At 40.7% G+C, this 20,069-nt stretch overlaps 1 protein-coding gene and 1 long non-coding RNA gene across 3 annotated transcripts; both read right to left on the reverse strand.

Annotated features, from left to right (window-relative positions):
• Positions 1-4,644: 4,644 nt before the first annotated feature.
• On the reverse strand, positions 4,645-7,572 carry LOC113017619 (cell surface glycoprotein CD200 receptor 1-A-like). The gene is made up of 5 exons (XM_026160761.1): positions 7,498-7,572; positions 6,991-7,302; positions 5,587-5,704; positions 5,276-5,321; positions 4,645-4,984 (listed from the first exon to the last, which is right to left on the reverse strand). Exons 1-5 carry the CDS (start codon positions 7,559-7,561, stop codon positions 4,832-4,834), a joined length of 693 nt encoding a protein of 230 aa, XP_026016546.1. The 5' UTR covers positions 7,562-7,572; the 3' UTR covers positions 4,645-4,831.
• A 5,858-nt stretch (positions 7,573-13,430) lies between these two features.
• Positions 13,431-15,554, reverse strand: LOC113017618 (uncharacterized). 2 transcript variants are annotated; one of them, XR_003271525.1, is made up of 4 exons: positions 15,282-15,554; positions 14,738-14,816; positions 14,265-14,360; positions 13,431-13,502 (listed from the first exon to the last, which is right to left on the reverse strand). It is a non-coding gene; the product is annotated as an uncharacterized LOC113017618 (long non-coding RNA). The 2 variants fall into 2 exon arrangements; XR_003271524.1 differs by lacking the exon at positions 15,282-15,554 and having other exon boundaries at positions 14,738-14,959.
• Between the last annotated feature and the right edge of the window lie 4,515 nt (positions 15,555-20,069).

Genomic DNA, 20,069 nt, shown 5'->3' on the forward strand with positions numbered 1-20,069 from the left:
GCTCCTGTGCTGCTGACCACAGTGTCCGACGTGATGTCCTTCAGCCTGACGTACTGTGGTCTGTCGGTGAGGTAGTCGGAGATCCAAGCGACCAGGCAGGGGTCCACCTCCATCCTGTTCAGTTTTTCCTGAAGCATACAGGGCCGGATGGTATTAAAGGCACTGGAAAAGTCAAGAAACAGGATCCTGACCGTGCCTTTTCCCCCATCCAGGTGTGAGTGGGCTCTGTGTAGGAGGTACAGGATGGCATCCTCCACTCCGACACCCGCCTTGTATGCAAACTGTAGTGGGTCCTGGGCATGTTGTACCTGTGGTCGGAGGAGGTTGAGGAAGAGCCGCTCTAGAATCTTCATAAGATGTGACGTCAGTGCCACCGGTCGGAAGTCATTCAGCTCATTGGGCCGGTTCTTTTTGGGGACCGGGACGATGCAGGATGTCTTCCATAGGGCGGGCACTCTCCCCAGTCGCAGACTGAGGTTGAAGACTCGTTGCAGCGGCTCCCCAAGTTCAGCAGCACACGCCTTTAGCATCCTAGGACATACCTTGTCTGGGCCTGCTGCCTTTCTGGGGCGAAGCTTCCTCAGTTGTCTCCTGACCTGATCCACTGTGACACTGGGAGATGTTTGGGAGGAGGGGAGGGGGGGAGATGTCTTGCTGCTGAGAGAGGGATTGGAGGAGGGGGGTGTCATGGTGTCAGGAAGGGGGGGAAGCGAGGGAGGTAGGAGAGTGGGGATTGGACTCTGTAGTGAAGGTGAGGGTGAGGGTGGGGGGGTTGTGGGCTGGTCAAACCTGTTGAAGAAGTTGTTGAGTTCGTTTGCCTTCTCCACAGTCCCCCCCACTGTGCCTTTCTTGGTGTTGTGGCCTGTGATGGTTTTCACACCATTCCAGACCTCCCTCATATTGTTCCTCTCCAACTTCTGCTCCACCTTCCTCCTGTAGGTGTCCTTTGCTTCCCTCAGGCAGCGTTTCACCTCCCGCTGTGCTGCTTTCATCTCCTCCTTCACTTTGCTCCTGAAAGCCTTCTTCTTCATGTTGAGGACAGCTTTGACTTCTTGTGTTACCCACGGTTTGTTATTAGGATAACACCGTACCGTCTTAGCAGGGGCGACCGTGTCCACACAAAAGTTGAGGTAGTCTGTAAGACAGTGTGTCGCCCCCTCTATGTCCTCACCATGTGGGCTCAGGAGCACATCCCAGTCTGTGGTGTCATAACAGTCCCTCAGAGCATCCTCCTTTTCTGGGGTCCATCTCCGGATGGAGCGTGTTGTGACCGGCTGCCTTTGGACGAGGGGTGTGTATTGTGGCTGTAGGTAAACCAGGTTGTGGTCTGACTTCCCTAGTGGGGGGAGGGGGGTGGCTCTGTATGCATCTCTCACATTAGCATATAGTATGTCAATTGTCCTGTTGCTCCTTGTGGGACAATTCACTAGCCTACTTACTGCATATTATTGGTTGTTGCTGTGGGTTCCCCACTGTGTTGGTTTTTCCTTGTGTTTTTCAGCAGATGATGAAATAGATTTTCAGTATTTTTTCTCTCTTCCTCTCCATCTATTTCTCTTCTTCTCTATTTTTCCCTCTTCTTCTGTTAACTTTCTCCCCAGCTTATCTTTTTTCTTCTTTCCTGACCCCCGTTCTGATTCTAATGACTCAAAATAAAGTAAAATCAGAATCAAATTCTAATAAAATATGACTATCAAGTGGACCAGTATACAGTGGGGCAAAAAAGTATTTAGTCAGCCACCGATTGTGCAAGTTCCCCCACCTAAAATGATGACAGAGGTCAGTAATTTGCACCAGAGGTACACTTCAACTGTGAGAGACAGAATGTGAAAAAAAAATCCATGAATCCACATGGTAGGATTTGTAAAGAATTTATTCGTAAATCAGGGTGGAAAATAAGTATTTGGTCAATAACAAAAATACAACTCAATACTTTGTAACATAACCTTTGTTGGCACTAACAGAGGTCAAACGTTTACTATAGGTCTTTACCAGGTTTGCACACACAGTAGCTGGTATTTTGGCCCATTCCTCCATGCAGATCTTCTCGAGAGCAGTGATGTTTTGGGGCTGTCGCCGAGCAACACGGACTTTCAACTCCCGCCACAGATTTTCTATGGGGTTGAGGTCTGGAGACTGGCTAGGCCACTCCAGAACTTTCAAATGCTTCTTACGGAGCCACTCCTTTGTTGCCCGGGCGGTGTGTTTTGGATCATTGTCATGTTGGAAGACCCAGCCTCGTTTCATCTTCAAAGTTCTCACTGATGGAAGGAGGTTTTGGCTCAAAATCTGACGATACATGGCCCCATTCATTCTGTCCTTAACACGGATCAGTCGTCCTGTCCCCTTGGCAGAAAAACAGCCCCATAGCATGATGTTTCCACCCCCATGCTTCACAGTAGGTATGGTGTTCTTGGGATGCAACTCAGTATTCTTCTTCCTCCAAACACGACGAGTTGAGTTTATACCAAAAAGTTCTACTTTGGTTTCATCTGACCACATGACATTCTCCCAATCCTCTGCTGTATCATCCATGTGCTCTCTGGCAAACTTCAGACGGGCCTGGACATGCACTGGCTTCAGCAGCGGAACACGTCTGGCACTGCGGGATTTGATTCCCTGCCGTTGTAGTGTGTTACTGATGGTGACCTTTGTTACTTTGGTCCCAGCTCTCTGCAGGTCATTCACCAGGTCCCCCCGTGTGGTTCTGGGATCTTTGCTCACCGTTCTCATGATCATTTTGACCCCACGGGATGAGATCTTGCGTGGAGCCCCAGATCGAGGGAGATTATCAGTGGTCTTGTATGTCTTCCATTTTCTGATGATTGCTCCCACAGTTGATTTTTTCACACCAAGCTGCTTGCCTATTGTAGATTCACTCTTCCCAGTCTGGTGCAGGTCTACAATACTTTTCCTGGTGTCCTTCGAAAGCTCTTTGGTCTTGGCCATGGCGGAGTTTGGAGTCTGACTGTTTGAGGCTGTGGACAGGTGTCTTTTATACAGATGATGAGTTCAAACAGGTGCCATTCATACAGGTAACGAGTGGGGGACAGAAAAGCGTCTTACAGAAGACGTTACAGGTCTGTGAGAGCCAGAGATTTTCCTTGTTTGAGGTGACCAAATACTTATTTTCCACCCTAATTTACGAATAAATTCTTTACAAATCCTTCCATGTGAATTCATGGATTTTTTTTTTCACATTCTGTCTCTCACAGTTGAAGTGTACCTCTGGTGCAAATTACTGACCTCTGTCATCATTTTAAGTGGGGGAACTTGCACAATCGGTGGCTGACTAAATACTTTTTTGCCCCACTGTAGCAAAAACCATGATGATCGCAGAGGCCACAGAGCCAAGTGACAGGATTTTCAACGTTCAAACCAGATAAAAAACAGAAATTAAATGGTGTTAAAAGCCATGAATTAAGGCAATTCATTCACAACATCATTACAAGTTTTACTGGACGTTAATATTTTTCTCTTTTTTCAGTGCAAAACAAACTAACAGTACACATGATGCTGGCAAGTTAAAATGTCAGTGTCTTTTATAGATAGCATGTCTAGCATCATAGTTTTATAGATCACGTAGTCAGGGTAAAAACTCCATCTCTGATTATTATTGTACATGACTGTGACATGCAGTGGCCTCAGCATCATGATGAAGGCGACCGGAGGAGATAGTTTGGTAGACATCGATGTTTTGCCGATGAAGGCTCATGTAGCGGTCCTCTTTGTCCTAAACAACAATTTACACTGTCATTTACATTTAATTAAAGGGCAGCTTAAAAACAGACATAATGCACTGCAGCCTCGGCACAATTAAGTGTAAAACAGAACTATGGAAAACTCACAAACATCTGGCGAGTTTCAGATCCTGTTAAGTTAGTTAGACCTGATCTGTTTTCTCTGTTAGGATAAAAACATCAGAGGTCATGGGGTGAAAAATACCTCAAAAACAAGACTAGCTATGTCTACAACTAATGTGTGGTGTTTTAAAAGAACCTATGAGATACTTTGAACACCACAGTGGCTGCTGTATGCAGTAATGTGCTCAAGTGATTTCAAAGGGTCATTTCATGAGTTTAAGTGCGTCAGTAAAAGTTTTCACCTGCGAGGATTTCTCCTCAGGCTGTAACCACAGGTTATCACAGCCACACTGATGAGTGAAGCAGCAGCAGAAATGATGGGAACTGTAGCCATGAACTTCATGCCAGAAGAATCTCCATCGTCTGTTGAATGTTGCCACACACACAAAAAAACTTCATTTTGAAAACATGAAAAGTCACGAAATTTGCATTAACCTGTTATATTAAAGTGGAAACATGTTTATCTTTTCATTACATTAGAGTTTCAATTGCATCATTCAAACATTTCACTGATGAAATAACACCAAAGTTGTGATTGGACAGTGTGAGGTAGACTATAGTGAAAGCAGGAAGACTTGCACCCTCCTTATTTCACCTCTTGTGTCTACACTGAAACTTTTACTATGTCTAAAATAGAAGTGCATAAAAGTGGAAGGACAGTAGAAGGTGAACCACCAACATTGTTTAAGCCAGACTGATCTCTCTGTTTATCTGGATGGACATTGTGTTCAAATTATGATGAGATGTTTGTTAAAAAACAAAACTAGTCTGATACAAAGAGTCATGTTTGCCACAGTTTATTGTGTTTGTATTGTATTAAATCTGAGAGCCTGAGTTGGAGTATTATGACTGAATGGTCTCCATTACTGGGAAACAAATATCCAGTGTGAAAAGATGGACGTTTATTATAATATATGAATATTATTATATTAGTATGTCACCTAAAGTTTTATATACTTTAAAATGTTTCATAGAGCTTTATTATCCACTCCCACAGTTCCTGTGCTTCTTGCTGAGCGTGTCTTGTTGTCGTGTTGATGGTTCACTGAGATGATAGTCTGGTAGGAATCACTCGATGGCTGCTGAAGGTTTGTATAGGGCTGATCTGGCTCATCGTCATCCTTTAGAAAAGTGAAATATTTTAGGTATTAATCAAGTTCAACCCGGTCTACCCACACACTCTATTGATCTTTAAATCTCTCCATCTGTTGCCTGGATTATTTAATGTTTCTGCTCATTTCTGTAAGAGCTTCTTCACAAAATAAAGGACACTGAAGTTGGCACTAATAGTATTATAACACTAATCTGTAATTATCTATATAAGTAACATCCTAAAACATAAATGTACATGTTTTATGTTTACTGGCAAACTTTTAACTAGCTGCTGTAGATCGTAGCAATAAATTGCTCACCAAACCGTTGGGATTTTCAGGTACAGACACTCCAGATGTTCCTGACCTTAAGCAGCCACGTTGATAAGAAAGGATGTCAGCATTAGTGTAACACTATTCACATTCAAACAGAGAAAAATCAAGTAAGAACATCTACATTTATATTATCTTCTCTCTTAATAATGATAATTATTTTTGGAAGGATAAAAAGTGTTCATTCTAGACATGATGTTTAACATACAGCGAATTCTCATTTATTGAAATGTGATGTTTCCTTTTACTTTCTCTACATCTATATCATCTTTGAATTACTACAGCAAAAATAGTCTCACCCATTACTTTTCCTCCAGTAGATAAATCCCACGATAACTCCAGTTATAAAGATGATCACAACACCGGGCAGATAAACGGAAAAAGATTTGTCTGCTGAAGTGTGGGCCTCGTTTGTGTCTAAATCATTGAAAAGATGCATTTGTCAGTAAAATCATTTACTTTCATTTCCTGGAAATCAAAACACAAATCAAACACAGTTTACGTCTACTGAAACTCTGAGTGAAGTAATGAAACCCCAGTTTTATAACCACAGAGCTTTAAATATTGTCACTCTGCTCTTTTCTTTTGTCTTCTTCTTCTTCTTTTGCATCTTTTCTGAATATTACTATGAACTGAAATTGGTCCAACTGCTTATATACATTCACTGGCCACTTTATGAGGTATACTTGTTCAGGGTGTAACACAAATATTTCAGTGTTCATTTCATTTGTCAATCACATGTCAGCTTCATCTTCCTGGTTAAATAAAGGTTAATAAAATAATAAAATGTCAGCAAATCAATGCTCAAACAGAGCAACATGGCACATGTTACTGGTCCCAGTGCTTCACAAACTGCTGATCTGCTGGGATTTTCCCACACAATCATCTCTGTTCACAGACAATGGTCTGAAAAATAGAAAATATCCAGTGAGCTGTGATTCTCTGGGTAAAAATGCTGTTTACACATCAAACCTTGAGGCAGAGCGGACCACACTGGATATCACTGCTGTCCTCTAACAACAGCAAGCTGAGGCTACAGTTTGCAAGTCTGGACAACAGAAGACTAAAAAAACGATGCCTTGCCCGATGAGTTGATTTCTAACAGTTCAGACTGCTGGTGGTGTAATGCTCTGTGGGTGATTTTCTTTGCGAACTTTGGACCCTGTAGTGACCACTGAGCATCATTTAAACACCACAGCCTGCCTGAAGGTTGTTGCTGACCACATTCATGTCTTTATGCCCAAAAAATACCCATCGTCTGATGGCTGCTTCCAGCAGGATACCACACCATGTCACGGCGCTCAAATCATGTACGGCCTGCGCAGTCACCAGATCTCAATCCAGCAGAGCACCTTTGGGATGTGGTGGAACGGAAAGTTTGCTTCAAGTAAGAGCAGCTGACGAATCTGCAGCAACTGTGTGATGATGTAATTTCAATATGTCTTGAGAATCTTTGAGGAATGTTTTTAGCGCCTTGTTGTGCCACAAAAAATGAAGACATGTTTGATGGCTGAAGGTGGTCCAACTCGGTTCAAAGATGTACCTAATAAATGAGTCAGTGAGAGTATTTAAACTGCTGTCAGTGAAAATAAGAAGAAAATAAATGAACAAATTACAAGAATAAAAAACACATAAGCAGGTCAATACAATGCTGACACAGTGCTGAATAACTGTGTCAAATAAAGAAACCAAAATGCATTTACCTTCCACAGTGACACTGATATGGACAATATATGTCCCTTCAGTGTTTGTACACTCACAGGTGAAGTTCCCACTATCAGCTGGTGTTAAACTGGTCAGCTCCAGAAAGGCAGTCTGATTTTCTTTTGTTATTGAGAACCTGGGGTCACATTCCTGAGTAACGTTCTCTCCGTGTCGATACAGCAGATGACACTCTCCTCCTGTGTCCCTCTGTCTTTTGATCTTACAGATAATCAAAACAATAGTAGTCTGACTTTCCTTGTTGCAAATCCGAGTGACATCGTGTTCTCTCCTGACTGTCTTCACAACAGTCTCTGTAAACAGGGACAGCAAAATACGGTAAATACAAGATTCAGCCTGTGTCAGAGAGGACTTTAGTTTCTATATTTTGTGAATGTTAAACCATCTTTTTAATCCCATAATAATGTGTTTAGTTTAAACTAAAAGCAAGGAGGTTATAAATTTAAAAATATTAATAATGCATAATGAAAATAGTTTCCTTGTATTACCTTCAGCATCATGGGACACAGCTAGTGGTAACAGCAAAATCAAGCAAAGTTTTGATACGTCCATGCTTGTTAACATGTCTGTAAGCCACCGACAGTGAAGAGGAAGCTGTGCGGAAAGAAACAAGCTGAAGCTTTCCTGGCTAAGCAGACGTCAGACTGTTGCCCTTCACGGGGCAAGTGTGAAATGATGTAAAAAGGAAGTGTACTGACAGGACTTTCATATTAAAAGGCTGTAAAGTTGAAACACTGTGCGAGCTCCCACACAAAAAGAAAACAGGCTAATTTTTCTTTATCACAGAGGAATTATTACACTGCTAACTGTCATGTTCGCTGAAACTGAAGGATGGATAATATTGTAAAAGTAGCAACAAAACTACCATTTATCATAACATTATAAGCATTTTAAACTAAAATAGCGTGTGTTATGGTTCAAAATATTGGGGATGGAGACAAGAGGAAAAACCACAATAACAACACTGGTCCGGTCGGGTTGAGTCAAACGATGATTTTAATGAACACACGCGTGGGAGATGGGCACTGATGCAGACAGCCTCAGATCTCAAAATGGTGGAGCATTGCTCAAACTCTTATAGCCTCTGGTGCCTCCACCTTATCATAAAAAGCCTAAACATTCACATGCTTTCTCTCACACAGCTCCTAAGCTACGACCTTGGCTCCCCGTCTATCTGCTCCTGCTGAGATGGGGCAGAAAACTCCAGTATATTCTGTTCTCTTCTAATCAGACAAATAAGACAATAACTTTCTGCGAACAGTATTTCTTATAACTCAGCAGTATAATGCATCATAAAACAATATCATTCATTCACAACAAGTCAGCAGTTTAATGTAATGCAAATCAGTTTAACTAATGCAATAGTTATCAGCTTCTTCTAATTCAGGAGAACAATGCCAACTAAAACTACATAATAATTCACCATCTTTAATTAGGGGTCTAACATGGCATAAAATAATATTATAATCTAATAATTCCCCCTGATGAGCTCATTAGAATAATGAGCTCACCAACACCCCATAATCCAGTGTGGCTGGGTTCATCTCTTCTCACTCCTGAGGTCCTTTGTCCCCCTGAGGGGCGAACCATATGTGGGATGACCTCTATGTTTGCGCAGTTCAGATGCAAGACAAACTATTATTCCAACAATAGCAGGTACAGATGACACTCCCCAGGTCTCCCACAGCTTTATTTGGTGCTACCTTATACCCTCCAGACATACTCAGACTAGAACCTCTGTCCAAGGAGCTTTTAGCCTTTTATGTTATTGCTGCAGCTACCAGTGTCGTCCAGTTGGGTGATCCTCTGCTCTTCATTCTTCAACCTCAGGGGTTAGACAACCCTTCAGTCGTGGCACAGATCAGGGGATTATTCTGCCCCGATTTCAAACAACGATCTGTGTATCCTCCAGAAAAGAACAGGAAGGCGTCCCCCTTTTGCCCAAGAGCCTCTCGAACTTCGTTGGTCTGGTGTTCCCGGATTTCCGCCAACCCCTTCATGGTTATTGCTGTGTTTATGGGATCCATCCTTTTGTGGTGACTAGCTGGAGCCCAAACGCCATGACCCTTGGACCCAGTTGGTGTCTTGGCAGTCACTGTGTCTGTCTCTGCTGCGGAGGATCCTCGTATATCTGTGACCTCGTCTGGTGTCTGTTCCTTTCTCTGTAAGAGACAGAAAACCAAAACACCTCTCTTCCTAACCCTAATAATCTAAAGTTGTTATCTACTGACCTTCTACTGATTCAGAATTGGTTTAAAAACATTCAGAATGTTCCAGGGACTTATTCTAATCATATCCTATGTGTGTGTAAGCGTGTTTGCATTTAGCCCTCTGCACTCAAAGTCAATACCTGCAATATATCAGTCCGGACCATCACGCCGAACGAAGCTTATGACCTTCAAAAGACCAAGTGCCAACTCGTTATAAGCACATTTGCAAGGTGTGTCTGAAAATTATTGAAACCACTCTTTTTAACAAAAGACAAAGAAATTAACAAATCTTCTAAACGCTATTCAGTTCATTTCAATGATTGATGCTTACACATGGAAATAATGATCTATGCTTCTTACTGATTCTCTACAAAAGACCGGAAACTTCTCGGGCCGCTATTAGCTTAAGTTTTACCATTCCTAAGGTATTAAAGACACAAATGAAGTTATAAAATGTTCAAATAATCCTTGTTTGATGTTAAAGCTCAACTTCCCCCCCCCTTTTTTTTTTTGACACATCCCCATGTGTCAAATCAACGGAGCTAGAACATTAAAAAAAAAAGTTAGGCAGCTACAAGGTTTCCCAGATCGTTAAGGTGATCTGCGTGTAATGTTCTGACTCAGGTATTTAATATTTTAATAAATGTCGTTTAATTAACTGCCACTATTTAAACTAAACTTAAAGACATAATTGAAGAAAAGATCACAAAGAATAACATGATATCAGTGTTTTGTAAGCGCGTGCGGCCTTCTGTGCTCGAAGCCTTTTCCCTCAATAGATCAGTCAGACATTCGCGCTGACTGTAGCTTTTAACCCTTATTAACTTGAGCACAACTCTACAATGAGCAACAAGTTGCAATATGTATGAAAATGATCATGGTTACACCTGCAATAAAAATTATATCATTATCCTAACACCTGTAAATAGAAGATTCATCAGAGGTTATAACCATCACAGGAACACAGATGTTAGTATAAGGTCAAAAGCTTCAATATATGATCATCGATGCAATGCTTGTTGCATGATTCTCATACAATAATAATGCTGATATTAAAATAACAGTAAAACACCCCCTTTTATCCCGTTTCGCTTGACCCATAAACGTTTATAAATGCCTCTTTTAAATTTTATTTCCCCCTGTTCTCCCCTTCCTGACCACAGCAGGGGGATCTTAGTTTTGAATCAGCCATGAATCCAGCTCACCTGATTCATCAGTGAGCTCCACCGTCACTGGCGTCTGACAGGGTGGTGCTGCATATTCTTCCTTTAATGTCACTATTTTCAACCTGTTAATTAGAGTGCTTAAACCTGAAGTCGACTACGTCCACAACAAGTCAATACAGCTGTAAATGTGGCCAATTATCAATCTATTACCAATCAATAACAACAGATAACTTCTATTTTATGCATGCTTTTAATCAACCACTCACCCAGAGGATCTCCAATCCCAGGAAATTCCTTCTCCTCAGTCAATGAGTCTGTCCTCCTTCCATGCCCTGGTAACTGGTCCATCCAGAGCCATATGATCTCAAATATACATAAAACAAGCCAAACCACACCTTGGTCACACCAACTCTCTTCCGCCCCGAAGATGTCCAATGCCATCCTAGTATGGACTGAAAGTGGCTTTAACGCTGACTGTCCTGACAATCCATCTTATAACATTTCCTGGTCAGATCTGCCAATCTCCGCCCCAGGGTTTTAACTATTTTGCAATTTTCATTAGTTTCTATGTTTTTTCTAGTTTTGCCTCCAGATTTTCAATTTTTTTTTACCAGTTGGAATCAGTTTTTACCAATTCTTTGCTAGTTTAGTCTAGTTTTTATTTTCCTGAAAATCCTTAGTTTCAGTTTAGTTTTAGTTGTGTTTTGCAAAAATTAAGTGTAACAAAATCTCAGTTCCATCATATCAATCATGCTCTTCTGGTTATCCTTGGGTGTTGAGACTAATAACTATTAACTCTTGCCGCACCGAGTGTTCCTAATTTTGGTTGAAGTGAATTGATAACCTTTTTGAAGGCGATTGTTTCACACATTTATTTAGATGTCCCAGTCCTGTTATCTCGGGATACATCACGCTGCCTTATCTGGGGTTAGCTGTTTTCGGGGGATGCGGGTTGAGTGGGGGAGCTCTTCAAGGTAAGCTAGGTTAACCTTCTTGTGTGAGCTTTTCAAGTGCACTTTAAGGTTTGTGGGATTTTTCGTGTCATAAATGTCCCTCATAACCCCCTGATGGCCCAGTAATTCATTTTTGCGCACTGTAGTACACATTTAGTTTTTGCTTGTAGCTCTCATACTCTACTTGCCACTCCTCTAAGTCCTGATGTTTCTTAGCGAGGACAACAGTACCTTTAAAATTATATCACATGTGTGGGGGTGTGGCCTTGCCAATTGTTTTTCCCACCTTTTCAAAATGGCTGACGTGCCCACAAGCACATTTTATGGAAGAAAGAAAGGTAAGCTTGATATTTACATTTAAAATGTTTTGTTAAACTCAGATTTTTATTAATTTTCAAAGAATAAACATCTAGTAAATGATTTGAGGGGTCTTTAAGAATTAGGCTCATTTAGTTTCACGGAGAACATGACAAAATATGGTTCACTCCACTTGCCTGAAATGGTTAACAGTCCAAGGCATTTCAGTTGTAGAATGGGGTGCAACAGTAAAACATATGTGAGATGTGGGAAGTGCCAAATGTTCCTTTGTGTCTCCAAATAAAAATAAAAATCACAGTACTTCCTCAGATATCATAAACTTTTGTGAAATAGAAAGCCCAGTGCAATCACTTATTCCTGAACCAATGGCTTACAGCTAGTGAAGTGTCAGTGACTTCTAAGTTGATCCCTGATCTACATTTTTATGATATTGTTATATAAATAAGTTTTAATATCCTGCTTACAAAAATTTCAGTGGAACATGTAATCTTCTTAAATAGCTCTTGAATGTTGTTAGTTTCACATTCGTGATCAATGAACTCCCCTTGTGCACTGTAGTGCACATGTTGTAAAATTTAAATAAAATTAGTTAAAAACAATTTTGTTTTTGTAATGCATTTATTTTACCGTCCCAACACTTGATTTATCTTAAAAAGAAAAAGAAAAAGAAAAGAAAAAATGAAAATACTTTTCCCTTTTTTCTTTCCCTGGGTCTCAGGAGGACATTGTGTCTCTCTCCACTACAAGACTCTTGCTACACTGTAAACCGAACAAGTTGACTGAACTTAAAACTTTTGTGGAAACTGATTACCTCAAAAGATTTAAGTACAAAAACTCATATCTTCTAAGTATGGGGTACTCAAAATTTGTATTTATTGTTAACCTAAAAATTTTAAATTATATTTTATATTTTATTAATTGAGCTTTACTCAAAGACTGTATACTTTAATTTCAATATTTTTGTGTTTCTTGTAGTTTATTATTTTGATGCAACACAATGCAATTATATTACAACCTAAACTCAAATTATCTGATTATTAATTAAAAGATATTTATGTTGTGAGTGTAGACTACTAAAAAAAAAAAAGTACGGAAATTCAGTTACTTTACATTTTGTTTATTTAACATTTTTTCATGAAAATTTAAAAACATCACAAATGTTTTTATAAAACAACTAACATGGACATCGGCACCATAAAGTGAGCATTATAAATTCTGTGTAGAACATTTATCTTTTTATAAACTCACAAAGGACGACATCAGTCCTAATTGCATCTTTCTCAAAATACACAAAAATGCAAAACAAAAAGTCAAATACTAATCACTTTTTTTAAAATAGAAATGAAAAACAATTTTTTAAAATGGGTACAAAGATGATCAGCTTCCAAATAACCAGATAAGGCAGTCAAGTATAGGAAAATTAGGTAAACTGATGGAGTTAAATCCACCCAAAGCCTGTAGTAAACTTAAAGTGCTTAAAGTGCTTCAAACAAAGTGCTCAGTAACAGAGTGCGTGTCCTAACAAACATTGCCTTATATTCCTTAAGAGCATGTAGGCAGGGGTTTCAGGGGTTTGCCGTCATCAAGCCCCATGAAGATATTTTGGACTAAGGCAAATGTGTGAACCAGCTTCCTGGGGTAGTCTAAATGCAGAGCATAGATCAAGCCAAACAATAAAGCAAATGCATTTGCAAATCTGGGAATATCACGCATCACCTAGTCGCCTTTCACCAAAACAGCCATGCTTGAGGAAGTAAAATGGACTGGACTGGAAAGCGCCGTCGGTAACCACTGTGAGAAGGGCAACTGGAGTGTCAATGAGGGTCGACTCATCCAATGCGTCCGCCTGGAATAGACACAGTATCAATGGTAAATGGCCTGTATTTGTATAGCGCTTTACACATTCAGTCATCCAGACATTCACACCCATTCACACACTGGTGATGGCAGCTACATTGTAGCCACAGCCACCCTGGGGCGCACTGACGGAGGCGAGGCTGCCGGACACTGGCACCAGCGGGCCCTCTGACCACCACCAGTAGGCAACGGGTGAAGTGTCTTGCCCAAGGACACAACGACCGAGACTGTCGGAGCCAGGGCTCGAACCGGCAACCTTCTGATTACAAGGCGAACTCCCAACTCTTGAGCCACGATTGCCCCAATTAAATAAGTAAGGTTGGTTTGAGAAAATGTGACAAGCATGACCTGTAATCTAGCAAAACATTCAGCAGTGTAGTGGGTTACTTTGTAACGAGTTAGGGTACTCTACTTTTTTTTGAAAAATGTACATTAACGTGTTAGCTTCTTGCATTACATAATTTGTATTTTTATTATTTTTCTAAAAAAAAAGTAATTTTTTATTTCATGACTTTATCTCAAAAAGAAACTAAATCTTGACTTCAGCCTGGTTTTTGGGCCACCTGCAGCATAGCCATAGTGCTGTGATACGCCTGTGCCCTGCTCCTGACCTGTGTGTGTGTGGGTTTTCTACAGAGAGGGTATTTTGTTTGTACAATTTGGTAGCTGCTAGGGTATTAAATTGTATTTAAAAAAATCCATAGCATTTTATCTTACTGGCAGAATTTAAGTAATGCAAAAATACACTTACATTACATGTCTAAAAGAATTCTGGGTCCTCCTCCCGCAGGTATACAGGAAGGGCACGAAGTACTGCAGTGCGTTTCACGTTGATATCAGGCGCCTCCTAAAAAGGGAAAAGAAAAGTTCATTTAACGCAAAGTTTTCAGGTGTCATTCTTTGGGGAGAATACATGTTTATGAAACTGCATGACATCAGACTCTACTAAATTTTGGAGACTTTTCTTTTAAGATACAACCTTTCTGTCTCTTGTGACAGAGAGTATGTTTCTTAATCATTTGACAAAAACCCTACACAGTATTTTAAAATAGTGTTCTCCAGATCAGAGCTGTGATCTATATAGAACATGGGGTTCAAAGCAAGGAAAATTGTGTGTTTATCAGTGAAACCTTTAATTTGTGTTAATTTTATCATTATCAATATATGAAATCTTCACCTTAAGGGACTTAATGAATGGTTTCTTCAATAGATCTTTCAACTCACCTGTGTTTACTGTCTCCACCTGAAATTAATTGCAGTCTGAATTTTTTTTTCTTCTGTCTTTTTGTCTTTGGCCTTCAGCCTTGGAAGAAAAAATAAAAATATTGAAAACCTTATCAGCACACTAAATATACAACACCTTGCTATATTTCAATTGTTTTAGATAGAAGTTGCCACTGCTAGCTAAGTCACTTTTGAATGATGCTAATGAGAAGAAAAAAAAAAAAAAACCTGCCGAACAATGAGGCTGCTGTTGTAAAAACGCCAACTTTCTTGCGTTGGCAAGGGGTCGTTAAAATATCACTAAGACCCTTTCTTTATGTGTGATTCTTCGTAAAACTGTGTTTTAATCGGTTAAAACTGTAAAACTGACGACATAATCTATGTTTGAAAAAGAGCGCGAACAACCGCGAACAACTATTCACCACCTGGGTCTGTGCTTTTTAACACAACAGCGCATTCGAAAACAAGTTATTGGCTGCAACATATTAATATACTTGCTTTTTTACGGAAAAAATAAACATAACGAAGGTTCCGTTTTACTTACAAGTTTCTCCAAATGTGTTCTCCAGTCGCTCGAGAAGGGCAGCCATATTGAACAGAATTTTCTGTCAACGTCGTTCAGGTTAGAGAGAAGACGTCATGACGTCATGACGTCCACATGCGGAGCTCGGAAAAAAACATTTACTCAAAAATCATAATTAAGAAAGCAGTATTTACTCTTAACTTCTAAGCCATGTACAATTATAACTGTTTGAATCGTTAACCGAACAGAAAAGTTTTAAGTTGTTTCAACTTTGTGAGGAATTTTAATTGTTATATCCACAAACTTTATAAGTCAGGTAGACTGTTGGGGTTTACAGTGTATATCTAAAAAACAGTCATATTCAAAGTAATCCTAAATTGGACTCTGGCGCTTTCTCCCGACTTTTCCTGACATGATTCTGCGCGTGGACGGAGCAGCAACACAGACGACTCGACTAACGTACTGCCTTGACTTTACTATTGCAGGGCACGCACACATCAATGCAACTAAACACATTTTGCTATAAATCTAGTTAATTTTAGTTAGTTTTGTGAACATTCAGTACAGTTTTAGTTAGTTTTCCTTTTTGTTTTGATTTTATTACCGTTAACGCAAATTTTTCCACTTCTAGTTTTCGTTATTTCATTTGTTGTCTTTAATAATAATAATCTTCTCTGCACCCTGGAATAAACATAATCAATATGATCAACATTTTGCTGCGTATCAATTCACCTTTTTGATTCAAATGCTCCAGCCTTATGTGGTTTGTGACATGTGTTGATCTAAACCTCCACTCTGTCTCTAAATGTTTGAAGAATTTTTCAAGTTCGGGGTCAAATTTTGAGAATTTGACCATAAGTGAAAGTTATGGCGTTGTCACCCCCTTTGGGGATTACCTTTTCCAGTTTTGATGATATTCCTCCCCATTCTCTATTTTTTGCAAGTACCCCTCTTCGGTGGCGAGAAACTGTTGGTGTGATCAAGCCGGTGCTGTAAAAACAAAAGCTCAGGACAGAACAGTCACCAATCATGTACTTCATTCAAAATTGACATATATCAAACTTCATATTGATCCTCTGAGTGTAATGGTACATTTTAATTTGCACTTCTCAAAACTGAAAACAATATTCTCTTTATTTTACTCTTGTTCTTGTGCAGCACCACCCCTCAACACATGCCCCTGTTATTTTATCTTACTTTTAAATTGTTGACTACTTCAAGAAAGCGCCCAAAAGACGGGGACCAGTGTTTATCATTACATATCTCCATTTTGAGTGTGGCTGTCTATCATTCCCCTGTTATTCATAGACCTCGGTGGAGGGTTTTTTTTTTGTTTGTTTTTTTTTTTTACCTCTATAAAAATTAATTGACTCTTTACAGTGACCCACTATGGTTAATAATAACATGTTCAGTCATGAGTGGAATCAAACCTTTTTTTCACTTTAGCATTTAACATTCCCCACCATATAATATGATACATTAATCGAAACACAGCTACTAAAACACAATTTTCTTAATGCAAACATCAGTAACTCAAAATTAGCAACGAAAGGGTTCAGCCTGCAGTTCACACTCCTGTGAAGCTACAGCTCTTTAGTCTCTGTCATCCTTCTGTTCTTGCAAAAACAAAACATCCACCCTTCTTTTACAGGCTGGGTGAATTGTCTGTGGACATTCAATAATCCTAAAGTCGGCACCGTTTTTGTCTCAATATCAAGTCAGTTAAAACTTTTAGTCGTCAGTCCGTCACAGTCCAGTCACATGCATACATCCACACACATTCATACCAGATATTGCTGATAATGGAGTCTCACGCGCAACCTATTCGAGCCTCCATCACCAGCAAGATGACGTCATCATTTTAAAGGAAACAGTTCCTTGTTTGTTTTTTTTTCTTTTTTGGACTGGATCGACTCGCTGCAATCCTTTTAGGCTCAGGACTTCTCATGTGATCAATGTCCCATATAAGTGAATTTCTCCCAAGCCCATTATAATCATAGAGAAAAATACTTTGCGACTGTTTTCAGTAAGAATATTTTATAGCGCTTTAAAGTTCAATCTCTTAGGCCTGGATTAAAGAGCTGATTTGTTAAATCAGGAACTCACAAGATACCAAAATATCACCACCGGTGGATCACACCTCTCTGATGTTCTTATCTCAGTGCACTGTAACAAAAGCAAAAACAAACGTAACCAATAAAACACTCATATAATAACAAATACTGGGGCCCATTACAAACATGTCCAAAGATCAAACCCTCTTTCTCTATGTTAGAGAAAGAGAACAATCCAAACCTCACTGATAGAATCAACCTAGTGTCAAACAAAACCCAAAAATCAACCAAAACTTCACACACTATATTGTGTAGGCATACAGGTACCGTAACTCCTTTTTGCACTGACAAATACATGTTGGATTGACTTAATTCAATAGTGGACACTGGTTGCACACAAATGTTTTGCTTTGGCAGAAACTTAAACAACTGAGTCAAATCAACACAACCTTTTCATATTCTCTCCGAAATAAAACTCACACCGTTAATTCATCATTTTCACTCTGTACCACTGCTCCTTATCAGGCTGTGTGAAGCACAGTAAACAATTCAGTGGAGGCCTTGAGCCATAAACAGACATCACGCACAGACATTGTTTTCACAACCAAACTACTTTAGACCTTGTCCCCTAAATCTACACAGATGCCCTCTGTGTGGCATGAAATGCATTTAACCAATAAACAATCAATGGCTTCTTGTTGTTGTAACCGACTCCATATTTGGATGTTTGTGTGCAGCATTTGTTAGTAAAGCATTCTTCATTGCAACAGCGTGTGTGTATCACTCTTTATTGCACAAGCTTGTAAATGTGTGTGTGTGGATCACTCCTCAGTGAGTTGAATCAGCATTTCGATTTTTTTTTTTTTTGCACGTGTGTGTGTCATTTCTCACTCAATCAACGAGTGCATATGTTCATATGTGTGTTTCTCTTCATTCTGAGTCAGTGCATGTAGATGTGTGTGTTTGTGTGGGTGTTTGTGTTCATCACTTTCCTGTTCTGGTGTTCTGGGTAAACCACGGCCTGAAGCATGCCCTGGGGTCCTGCCCTCCTCCTTTTCAGTCTGTTTGCATCCGTTGGTGCTGCTGCTCAAAGTTCTGTCCATACTGGTTCTGGCCCCAATTGAGGCAGTGCTTTTCTCCAGTGTCCTGCAACTTCTCCCTGTTCCACTCCTCCTTAACTTGACCCTTTTTCTTCTGTAGCTCCTTCAGGGCTTGCTCCTGCTGTTGGAGCTTCTTCGTCAGGTTTGGCGACCTCCTGCTCCAGCAAGCTCCGGCCTGATTCCAAGTCCTGTGTCTGGGACTCCAAGCCTGATGGGTTCGATTATCAGCCAGCTCCTCCTGAGCCATGGTCAGTTTCTGCTCTGATGCCTTGAGCTCTTACTGAGGGCAGAAACCTCACAATCTTTTCCGTCCACTTCAGATTCAAGTCCCTCGATGTTTTCCTTGCTTTGCTCCACGGCCTTTTGCGGCTCTGCTGTTCGGCTCTTCTCAGAGGTCAGCTCCTGGCCGAGCCCCGACACCTGTGCCTTCAGCTTATTTTCTCCTGGTGTTTTGTCCATTCTGAGGTGCCTCCTGACCTCAGTTACTCCTCCTGTCTCTGGCACGCCCTTTTTGCTGCCCGACGATCATTGTTGGTCCGTCACTGTCCTGCACAGTTTTAATGCAGAGTGGTTAAGGTCAGCATTGTTTTGCTCGGCCTCACTTTTCATCTGGGCTTAATGGGCGTCTCATCACAGCTCTGTCAGCTGAAGCTGTCTTTTTCCATATGGCAAGAGTGTGAAGAGTGTGTGAGAGGGGTGTGTCCGATCAGGCACAATGCTGTTGGCTTTGCGAATGCCTCGTTTTCCAAATCCAGATGTTTATTTGTCACGTACACAGCAACAGAGAGAACAGTCTGTTGTTGGGATGGCTGAGGTCCTTCACGATCTTCCTGGTCTTGGTCCAGCACCGCCTGCTGTAGATTGAGTGCAGGTCAGGGTGCTCAGAGCGGATGGTGCGCTCAGCTGATTGCACAACCCTCTGTAGAGCTTGTCTGTCCGGCATGGTGCTGTTCCCGAACCAGACAGTGATACAGCTGCTCAGGATGCTCTCGATAGTTCCTCTATAGAAGGTGGTCAGAATCGGTGGTGGGAGCCGGGCCTTTCTCAGTCTTCTCAGAAAGAAAAGACGCTGACGGAAATCTCCCCGTGTAGTGAAACGGGCCTTGGATTTAACGCTCTCCGTCTCTGCTGCATGAGATCGTTTTCCTGCAGCACTGTTGACAGTTTCAAGTTGTTGTTGTGGGTCCAGCTGCTTTAGCATTTGGTCAGGGTCACATCAAAGATGGTAGAGGAGAGAGCAAAGATGGTAGAGGCGGGAGCAGGAGTCCAGGGTCAGCTTCGGCTTCCCGGGCCGACAAAGCAGCCTGTAACCAAGCATAAAGAGAAAAAACAAAACAAAGACAAACAAAAACAAACGAACAGGAAAATGATGTTGTGTTGGCTGTGTTATTCAGAGGGGGAGAAACAACGGGACCAGGCCCTGTGTCAGCCTTCTCTCCCCCTTTTTTTGTTTTTTCTCTCCATATAATCCACTCATGACCCACTAAGCTGACAGGACAACACAGGTACATGTTAAAATTCTTAAGATCGTGTTTAAAAGCACAAAAATTGGAATTTTCTTTCATCTGGTAATCACTTGTATTAATCAATCAGCAGAAAACATGTCACAATTTGACTTTTCTAACCACTAAATTTGTCGTGTTATCACTGGTTGG

Source organism: Astatotilapia calliptera, unplaced genomic scaffold (assembly GCF_900246225.1).
Source record: "Astatotilapia calliptera unplaced genomic scaffold, fAstCal1.2 U_scaffold_163, whole genome shotgun sequence".
NCBI classification, from domain to species: domain Eukaryota; kingdom Metazoa; phylum Chordata; class Actinopteri; order Cichliformes; family Cichlidae; genus Astatotilapia; species Astatotilapia calliptera.

Coding starts and splice junctions, on each gene's coding strand:
- LOC113017619 (XM_026160761.1), bottom strand. CDS start 7,561: ATGGACGTATCAAAACTTTGCTTGATTTTGCTGTTACCACTAGCTGTG. Junction 7,303..7,497: donor TGTGTCCCATGATGCTGAAG/GTAATACAAGGA, acceptor CCCTGTTTACAG/AGACTGTTGTGAAGACAGTC. Junction 4,985..5,275: donor CTGAAAATCCCAACGGTTTG/GTGAGCAATTTA, acceptor ACTTTTCTAAAG/GATGACGATGAGCCAGATCA.